This window comes from Cryptomeria japonica, chromosome 10 (assembly GCF_030272615.1).
Source record: "Cryptomeria japonica chromosome 10, Sugi_1.0, whole genome shotgun sequence".
NCBI classification, from domain to species: Eukaryota; Viridiplantae; Streptophyta; class Pinopsida; order Cupressales; family Cupressaceae; genus Cryptomeria; species Cryptomeria japonica.
The window spans coordinates 722,997,555-723,007,589 of NC_081414.1; the positions used below are offsets into that span (position 1 = coordinate 722,997,555).

A 10,035-nucleotide genomic window follows, 5' to 3' on the forward strand; every position below is an offset into this window, starting at 1 on the left:
CTAAGAATACAATTCAAAATGATACATATTATTAATAGAAAAATAAAGACTCTAAAAACTCATGAAAGTGAGAAACAACTTCTAATTGAATATTTTAAATAGATTCAATCTTAAACCCCTCCCCTTATTAAACCTCTTTCAAAATATTAACATATTTTTATTTAAAAAATAAATTTTTATATAAAATAAATATCATAATCTTCTTTAGTTTACTCCATCTCTTATGCTAGTAATAGAACGCACCCACATATGAACCCTTTTACTTTTGTATTTCATGACCACTGTATTTTATTGTATTTTACAATTAAAATTATTAGTATTGTGAATAAAAACCCTCTCACACTTAGGGTTTTAATTGGTCAGCTATAAATGCCTATATTTTCGATCCCTTCGATCTGTTCAGTTTGTGAGGTAGGGGATTTGGTACAGCGGAGGCGGGGGAATTCGCAGGCAACATATTCTACGCGGCGATCATGGGTAACCCTGTGTTTTGCATTTTCAGTTTTTGTCTGAGCTGATGTTTTCTGTTATTAATTTTTTTTCATGTATGAGCTTCTTTTATTTATTTTTTCGTTGATGGATACAAATCTGATATGTAATACTGCGTCGATGCAGGTATCTCACGAGATTCGATGCACAAGAAACGTGCGACGGGAGGAAAGAAGAAGCAATGGAGAAAGAAGCGAAAGTAAGTTTAATGTTTACCCTTTAAATTTCATGGAAATGTTGCAAGTGTTTACGTTGGAAATATGAAATCTCTCAATATATTGGATTTTTGAATTGAAATTTCAAAGCCTAGACGTTTTTTGGGGCATCTAGGTATGAGTTGGGAAGACAGCCTGCAATGACAAAGCTGTCAAGCAACAAGACGGTTAGAAGGGTACGCGTGAGAGGAGGAAATGTGAAATGGAGAGCTTTGAGGTTGGACACTGGTAACTACTCGTGGGGTTCAGAGGCTGTTACTAGGAAATCACGTATATTGGATGTGGTTTACAATGCATCCAATAACGAGCTTGTCAGGACGCAAACACTGGTTAAGAGTGCTATTGTCCAGGTTGATGCTGCTCCTTTCCGTATCTGGTATCAGCAGCACTATGGCCAGGATATTGGCAGGAAGAAGAAGGCTCCTGCTGCTGCTAAGAAAGAAACTGAGGTATGCAGACAATAACTTGTCATTTGATTATTTTGCTCAATTGAAGGAAAAGATATGATGAAAACTCAGTTTTTCTTCCAAACAAAATCAATCAATATTCAGTTTGTGTATAAATTTTCTTCCATGTCAAATATTCTGCTTGTTTTGTTATTGGAGATTTTTGGTTCGTGTAGATTGTTGTGCTTTTATACATTTATTTCAGAATAGGTACTTGAGTGTTATGCCTTATTTTTATACTTGAATTTGATGTTTTTTTAATTCTAGGTGGTTTTAGTTTGGCAACTTTGTTTACCAGGAGCCCAGATATTCTTTCGCTAAGGCTGTCAAACAAAATTTCTGTAAAGACCATTAAGATTTTAAATTTTCAATGTCTCTGCAATATTGAATTGATGAAAAGGCAGCTGGACTGCCATTTGGGATGACACTTGGACTTAAAAAGTTTGAAAACAAAAAAGAACAATCTTTGTACATCCATTAATGGATAAAAATAACGGATGCTCCTTAACTGTTAACTTGAAGTATTTAATCTATTGTTTTTGAGCAGTGATCAGTAACGTTTGTGCCTTTCTTGTGCATATGCAGGAGGGTGAAGGTGCCGTAGAAGAGAAGAGTAGAAGCAAACATGTATTAAGAAAGGTAGAGAAGCGGTGTGAAGGTCACAAACTTGACTCACACATGGAAGAGCAATTTGCTGGTGGCAAATTGATGGCATGCATTTCTTCTCGCCCTGGACAATGTGGGCGTGCTGATGGGTATGGACACATTTAAAAACAATATGTTTGTTGGAAACTTTTGGTAAGATGTTTGTTTTCTTTTAATGGCTATGAACGAGCCATGTGATTTTCTGCAGGTACATACTCGAGGGTAAAGAGCTAGAATTCTACATGAAAAAGTTGCAGAGGAAGAAAGGAAAGGGTGGCGCTGGAGCTGCCTAAGAATTGATCTTGGCTTCTTGAGGCTTTTTGTTGAAGTTTATTTTCTGGTAAACAAATTGAGTCAGATTAGGGTAACATTTTCTGGTGATGTGAAAGGATGGATTTGCTTTTGTTAGTCATATTACCAACTTTGGTGTATATTACTCAAATTTAATAGATTATTTTTTGCTCCTATTTCTAGCGTGAGAAATAAAATTTCATATTTAAGGACCATGCTGTTTTAAGTTCTGTTCTTGAATTATCTTGTTTTAGCAAGAAGCAATTAGTTTTGTTTCCTCGAGTCTAGTGTAAAGCATGCTGCTGGTTATTGTGTATTTTACTGCCTGGGGTCTATTTTTTATAGAAGAGTGAACAGACATTTAACATTTTGTCATTTTATAATTACATTTCAATGGAGTAAAACTTTGTGTTGATCTTGATGGTTCTTTTCCATGTCACCAGTTCAGTTCCACAATCTTTTCAGTTTCGGAAAATGTGTTGGGAGTAGCATATCTTTAGATGCCTTTATTTGTTCATGGGGTCTATTCACATAGAATACTCAGAATTGTGGTCATAATGAGCATTATTTAGAGTGAAACAATTCCAAGAAGCATGCCTTTACTTGTACACATAGAATACTCAAAATCATGCCATAGAAACAATTCCAAGAAGCCTCAGAGTAACACTTGCTCCGAATAGCATTTCATTCGTAGTTGAAATGCTACTTCCAAACTTGATCTGCATCATAGAGATCTATTTGAAAGGAGTCCATTCATAATATCCAGCTCCACCAGAATATAAGCAGAGGTTGTATGGGAGAAAGCCAATATTTCCAGAGCCATTTACATAAAGGTACCCAAAAGCATTGCCTATAACTTAAAAACAGGGCAAAATCCAAAATTGTAGGGGGATGTTAGTAAGCTTAACTCACACCTGCAACACCTTAAAAGAGTTGCCATGCCGTAATGTACTAAGCGTTGCCTATAATTGTAGTTGCTGTTCTTATGCTACAGATTTGAACTTGGTACATATTGTGCCTTAAGTGGAACAGGCAACACTTGGAGCATTACAGCAAGTCTTTCATTGCATTAATATTGGTCATTTATATTTTTTTCAATTCATATATTGGATAGCATCCTTTGATAGCCGTTTTTGTTCACTTCTATTCTATTTGTGTATTTTCCTATTGATCTATGGAAAGATAATTTGAAATTACTCTTAGATGATAGAATTTGTAATGTCCCTATTGGGAGTATTCTTGGTTTCTATGCCTGCAAACAATATTAATCACTAAAAACTGACATTATAAATGTTAAAAGTCTTAAAGATCAAGAATGATAATATTCAAATCAATACATCATAGCATCATTAATATTCGGATGAATACATCATAGCATATTCCTTGCAGCCAATCACATCGTGATTTCCTTGGAAATGCTTGCAAATGACAATTATCAAGGCTGATTGTCCTTGTCTTGCTGAGAGCATGTAAGGTGGGCTGCCCTTCCATCTCCCAGTCTACCTTGGAGGCTTGCCATCCTTGATCAAGGCCAACAGCATGGAAGGCTGGCTGCCCTTCCAACTCCTGTTCAACTTGATAAGAGCATGAAAGGAGGGCCGTCCTTTCATCTCTTGTGAACTTGGAAGTGATTTTGTCTTCCTATTTGTATGACACTTCCACAACCTCAAAACTGATTTCTCAAGGAATTTGCTAGATTATTGCTAACTAATATATCTTGATTAATCTTTGCTGATTGCTTTTTCTTGATGGATTGGTAAGTGAATACTTACATAATGCTTTTATGATTTGAATTCAAGGAATGATCTTCTTTGTAACTAGGAATGATCTTCTTTATGGCAGAGTCACTATCACCTTCTATCTTTCTGAATTATTCAGATTCAGATTTTCTTTCTGAATAATTCAGATTTTCCCTCCTTCCATACTTTGTCATGCTCAAAGGACACATTCCTTCATTCGCTGCTCTTGGTCTTAAATATAATTTAATCTTTTATTATTATTATCATGATTATATTTTTATGTTTAGAGAAATCACAGGTGGCAGGAGAATAACCCATGGCTTGTCTATATTTCAGATTTTATTTTTATGTTTGATCATTGTCACTTGAGTCTATTAATCGACCCCAATAGAATCACTGTTTAATTCCATTTTTCAAGTCTAAGGGTTGTGATTTGTCATTTGACTGAGATAAAGGCTGCGATCTAATTGTTATACAGGCTGCTATCTATCTTGGCAAGGGCATTATGTTCCGTCCTTCCCAAGATTGGCTTGTCTGTCCTCTAGCAATGATCATGAAGAGAGTGTTCAAGATGATTTCCAATATGAAATGGCTTGGACTCTGCAACTTCTAACTTTTCTTTCACAATTCAACTTCCTCTGTGCTACTCTGATATTATCTCAAGTTGCAAATTTGAATCTGGACATGTTTTTGCCTTCACTTTAAAAGTGAGGTATCCCAATAACTCTCAACAAATCACCAAGAGTTGGAAATTTGCAAGGTCTGTGATTCTAGGTAAGTTTTCTCTTATCCTTAGAGAGAAGAACCAAAGGAGGACGTCTTGCAATAGCATAGTTTGAAACCAAGGGAAGATCAATCCAATAATTAATTCTGCTTCTGCATCTACAAGGAATCCTCTTTGATTTATTCCTTTGAGGCAAATTAGAGGCCTGACACACATTTATGACCTTAATTGTGCTGTTTCTATTAATGCTGGTCTTCCTTCACACTCACCCAAGATGCAAATATAGGGGCATTATGGTGATGCACTGTAGATTATAGTTGCCTTGGTAAAAACAAATCTCTCTTCTCCAATAAAAGGTCTTTATTCTGTAATAGAATCCCTTCATAGACATGCGGTGCAATCCAATATTTTAATTTCCTTCTGTTTGACTTTATGTGCACCAGTGTGAGTTTTGGGGGATGATTTTTCAAAGTTTTCTTCCAATAAATACCATAATAAGGACTCTTCTTTCTCTTTGTTTCAGATCTCCGAAGGCAAGGAGTCAGTAGCAGTTATATCTGCTATTGATCGCTTCTTCTATGACTTATTGATTCTAGATTCACTGCCCTTCAAGTTCTCAGTTTCTTTAGAACATTCCATAGATGGGTTGTTTTGAGTCAATTGCAACTCTTACAAATTCATGAGCATCCTCTTGTTTTTATTTTATTTTCACCAAAGATCCTTGCAATGAGTAGAAATTCTTGATTGTTGCAGCCTGTCTTTAATGGCCCAGAGTTATTTGTTAGGCTCTTGTTGTGTGTGTGACAATGTTTGCAGTTCTGAGGCTAATGAGAGATTGACTTGTGTCATGGTGTGTGTAAAGGTGCATTTATAGTGAGTGAAGAAGAACTTTCTGAATTTATTCCACATCAAGATACACAAGGCAAGGGCTAGAAGATTGATGCAATGTTTGATAGATACTCACAAGGAAACATAATGTCTTAAAGATGATGAGAGTTTAGAACTACAAGTCATGTGACCACAATGGATTGGTTGCATTGGTATCACTTCTACAGTGTTGTTTAGTGGATAAGTTTTTTAATTCCAGGCATTGGATTCTAGCGAATTCAGGATTTTTTTTTTTTTTGAGTGGAGCTGTTCAAAGATTTTAAGATACCTTAACCACCATCTTTTGGGCGAGCACCAAAGATTACAATTACTCATCAATGAGTAGATCATCTTTGACTGAAGAGCAACGACACCAGTGATTGAGAGAGCAAATTTAACATTTGGGTTGATGGTCCTGCAAAGTTGTTCAAGGTCATCGAATTGGAGAGTGACAACATTTGAAAATGTGTCACCTATATTTATGGCTGCATCAGAATTAGGAATGCAATCACTTGAGGGGGTAATTGATGGCCATGCTAAGAGTAGATTCATCATATTTTTCTGAGGATCATCACTTTGTTTCTGCCAGAGTTGCAGTTTTGCCGGTGTCAACATATGCATGCCTTCAATGGTTAGAGAGTCTTTAGTAATAGGACTTTAACCAGTCCACATATGTAACTGTGTATAGTTGTATGGAGCATATATATCTTGATTTTGGGGTTACTTAGATCTCTTTGACACATAATGGTGGGGAGGTGAATCCATTGGAGGAATTCATCCTTTGCCACTTCACTTACAATATGTTATAAAGGAGTTTGTTGGAATTATAATCCTACGATTTAAAATGAAAATGTGGCATGCATTCAATTCTCATATGGTCCATTTCATACTTCAACAACTTGTTAGAAGAATATGTGCATTTATTTTAAGCAAATTGGACAGCATACACTTCAATTTTTATTATTGAAAGGGAAAGTATGACCTTTGCATTAAAATTAACAAGGAAATGGTCAAGGATGTCAAATCTCAATTGTCATGTGAAATTTCTATAAAAGATCTTGGTGCCACAAACTTTAATTCAGTTGTTTATACAGAAAACTTTAGTTGGATCAGAGAAAGCATGTTGAGATGATATTGCAAAGGTTGAAAGTGCACAAATGGAAACTTGTTAATGTTCCTGTTTCTGTTGGTTTAAAATTTATATGTTGAGATTCATTCGAAGATATGAAAGGATATTAAGGACACATGTCATGTTCCTCATGCAAGTGTCTACGAAAGCTCTATCACGGAGATCTAGCTCCCAGAAATTGGCGGACGAATAGGTGCCAAAAAATACCGGGGATGAACCACATTTCGTGTAAAGCCGGCAGAATTGGCCCAACATCGATGTTAGGTTCCCGATTTTAGAGTCCTTACTTCCACACCTCACAAATAGATGGGGGCTGCCAACTGGCTTATGGTACAGACTCAGCTCTGATCCCACCCACTTCAGGATGGGATAGATTTGGTCGGTCTTTTTATAAGGCTCCACCCCCTTCCCCCTTAGAAGTTTCTTTTAGATAGTAGGATGGCAAATTTATGCCATGATCTACACTGGACCAAACATTGCCCAATCTATGCCATGATCTACACTTGACCAATAATTGCCTATGCAATGGAAATTTTAAGTAGATATATGAAAAAAATACAAGGGAAGGAACTTTGAACTAAATAGGGTCTTTACATATTTGCACAGAAGTTTGGATCATGCAATCTGCTAATAAGGAAGACCTCAGGTGAACAGAGTAGAAGATGTATAGGGTTTTGTTATAGTCAACTAGGCTTGAGATATTGATTGCCCATGATTTACAAGTGGTTGTGTTAGTAATGTCCCTGTTCCTCGAAAGTGTTCAAATTCGTCAGATTGATGATTCATTGTGCTGTGACACTGATTGTTATACCTGAGTTGTGGATGCATATGTTGAACACTGAGATTGTTTTGCACTTGGATAATGTTTGTGATGCACTTGATGAAGTTGCTGATATGGTAGAGTTGATACATTATTTTTGCAGTTCGTACCATTGATACTTGTTGCGAGTTACTGAGCTACACCTTATGGTTTGTTGCATTTCATTTGATGATGATGAGTTGGATTGTGGATGCATTGTGATATCTTGTGATGGTGTTTGGATATTTTGATTGGTCAACAATTGATTCAAATTTCCAATTGATGATGTTGTGATACTAATCTTACACGAGTCTTTTTAATTTGGATAGGCACTTGTTCGCCCTGATTGTGCACCTATTTGAGTTGGTTGCAACTCACAAGTGTTTGTGCCTGCCTTGAGCAGGTACAGTTGCAGTTAATATTGCTGCTTCAAATTAGCTGAATGCCAATCTGATGACTCAGACATATTTGGCTTTCTTTTCAATGGTGATGCAGAGTTGTCCAATAGATGATTAGTTGGAGACTACTCCTATCAGACACTTGTTGATTGCCATATTTTGATGATATGATTGAGTTGCAGTTGTGCCTAATTTTCTTCTCTCTTTCCAAGGCTCTTTGAGTTCTTTGGCTCAACTGCAAATACTTGTTTTTTTGTATCCTCAAGCTGGCATGATTGAAGGTCTGATACCAGTTGTAATGTCCTTATTGAGAATATTCCTGATTTCTATGCCTGCAAACAATATTAATTGCTAAAACTGATATTAGAAACATTAAAGATCAATAAATTTTGATAATATTCAGACTAATACATCATAACATATTCCTTGCAGCCAATCACATCATGAATTCCTTGGAAATGCTTGCAAATGGCAATTGTCAAGGCCGGTTGTCCTTGAATTGCACAGAGCATGGAAGGTGACCTGCCCTTCCATCTCTCAGTCCACCTTGGAGGCCTGCCATCCTCCTTGATCAAGCCCGAGAGCATGGAAGGTTGGCTTCCCTTCCAACTCCTGTTCAACTTGATAAGAGAATAAAAGGGGAGCTATACTTCCCTATCTCATGAACTTGGAAGGGATTTCGTCCTTCCTATTTGCAAGACACTTCCACAAACTCAAAAAAAATGATTTCTCAAGGAATTTGCTAGATTATTGCTAACTCATATTTCTTGATTGATCTTTGCTGATTGCTTTTTCTTGATGGATTGTTAAGTGAATACTTCCATGACGCTATGATTTGATTTCATGGAAAGATCTCCACATGTATATCTTCTTTATGGAAGAATCACCATCCTTCACAAGAAATGTGTCATCATTCTTCATTGCTGTCCTTTGAGAATAATGATTTATTTCCAAATTGATGATTGATGATCTGATTTTTTATTTATTAATTATTTACTCAATCAATCAAATTATTCAATGGAATTAATCAACAGATTGATCCTACAATAGCATGCCTATCACCAAAATCCTTTGTTTCATTGTACCAGTCTGTCAGAAGTGCAGACCTAAAAAGCTCGTCATATTAGATGAAATCCAAAGCCCTGGGATGGCTGCTGTGGCCAAAAGCCCTATGACTAGAAACAGAGCATGAATTGATAGAAATATTAGAGTAAGTAGTAACAACAAAAAATCATTATAGCTGATCAATGTAGATTTTTCCATCATTCCAAGGAAGCAAGACACAAAAACATGGTACTGAAAAGTTTCATCCACCAAATTAGGAAATTCAAAGCAACTACATGATTTTATGAAACTCAAGTCTCTGTAACACCTAGTTTGTCACACTGAAACCATAGGAGATTCTTGAATGATCCCAAACTTTGATGTCTCAAAACATATTGGAGCAGATTCCATTTAAAAAAATTAGATCTTGAGAGACAAATTTGAGTCAAGATTTTCTTAGTTATGCATGCTGAAACCCAATTTGTGAGCCTCGAATTTTTTAAATGTTGCACTATGCTCAAGCATTCTCAGAATGCTCGGTGACATTGGAATTACCAGGGTGGTATCTGATCAGGTACAATATTGATCTTGGAGGTACTGCAGACCATCGGAACTGGATGTGTTACAGAAAGATCATAGCAAATGATTGTGTATTATCCCAGGCCATAATATTGAGAATTAGTTTTATCACTTGTGAATGTTGGAGCTGCTTCTTGTAGTAGTTGCTGTCAATATTCGTAATATCTGGTAAGGATTGATATGTATATCTATCATACTCATTCTCAAAATGGCTTCTATACAAAGAATTTCAGTGGTCGCGAGAATCCTTTTAAGAACCCTATATCTCTATCTGAATCAATAGAATTAGAATAGCTAAAATGAAACCAAGCATTAGTGAAAAACAACTAAAGCTTCTTCGTAGCTCTTAAGTTTTTCTGCCTACATAGAGTGGGTATATGAATATGCCTATAACTAGTCCATAACAAACAAAAATATTTATGCACCTCTCTTGACACGGTAAGAACCACTAAAAAAGAATGGAAATCATCTCACGGTCTTATGTAAATTATGCATAGAACACCAAATTCCTTGTTTGGCTTAGTTGTATTACGATTTCAGAGACTTCTTATTGCAGTTTTTTGCCAATCGTCTCACCTTAGCAGCTTTTCTAATCTTCTGGCTATTCATAAAAATTACTAAATGGTTTTGTGGTGTATACCCATCTTGGCTCTAATTGTAGCTGTTTTTT

General features: G+C 36.1%; 1 protein-coding gene across 3 annotated transcripts; it reads left to right on the forward strand.

Moving 5' to 3' along the window:
- Positions 1–323: 323 nt before the first annotated feature.
- LOC131040059 (small ribosomal subunit protein eS8) lies at positions 324–8,031 on the forward strand. Of its 3 annotated transcripts, none has more exons than XM_057972948.2 (6): positions 324–477; positions 616–688; positions 820–1,153; positions 1,736–1,905; positions 2,004–2,135; positions 7,748–8,031. In XM_057972948.2, exons 1-5 carry the CDS (start codon positions 474–476, stop codon positions 2,086–2,088), a joined length of 666 nt encoding a protein of 221 aa, XP_057828931.1. In that variant the 5' UTR covers positions 324–473; the 3' UTR covers positions 2,089–2,135; positions 7,748–8,031. The 3 variants fall into 3 exon arrangements, with proteins under 3 accessions (XP_057828931.1, XP_057828930.1, XP_057828929.1); XM_057972947.2 differs by lacking the exon at positions 7,748–8,031 and adding an exon at positions 5,412–6,287; XM_057972946.2 differs by lacking the exon at positions 7,748–8,031 and having other exon boundaries at positions 2,004–2,301.
- The last annotated feature ends 2,004 nt before the right edge of the window (positions 8,032–10,035 follow it).

Bases quoted from the DNA above. Each gene is read 5' to 3' on its own strand.
- LOC131040059 (XM_057972948.2), top strand. The intron at 689-819 runs GTAAGTTTAATG...TGGGGCATCTAG, and splicing joins CAATGGAGAAAGAAGCGAAA to GTATGAGTTGGGAAGACAGC. The intron at 1,154-1,735 runs GTATGCAGACAA...GTGCATATGCAG, and splicing joins CTGCTAAGAAAGAAACTGAG to GAGGGTGAAGGTGCCGTAGA.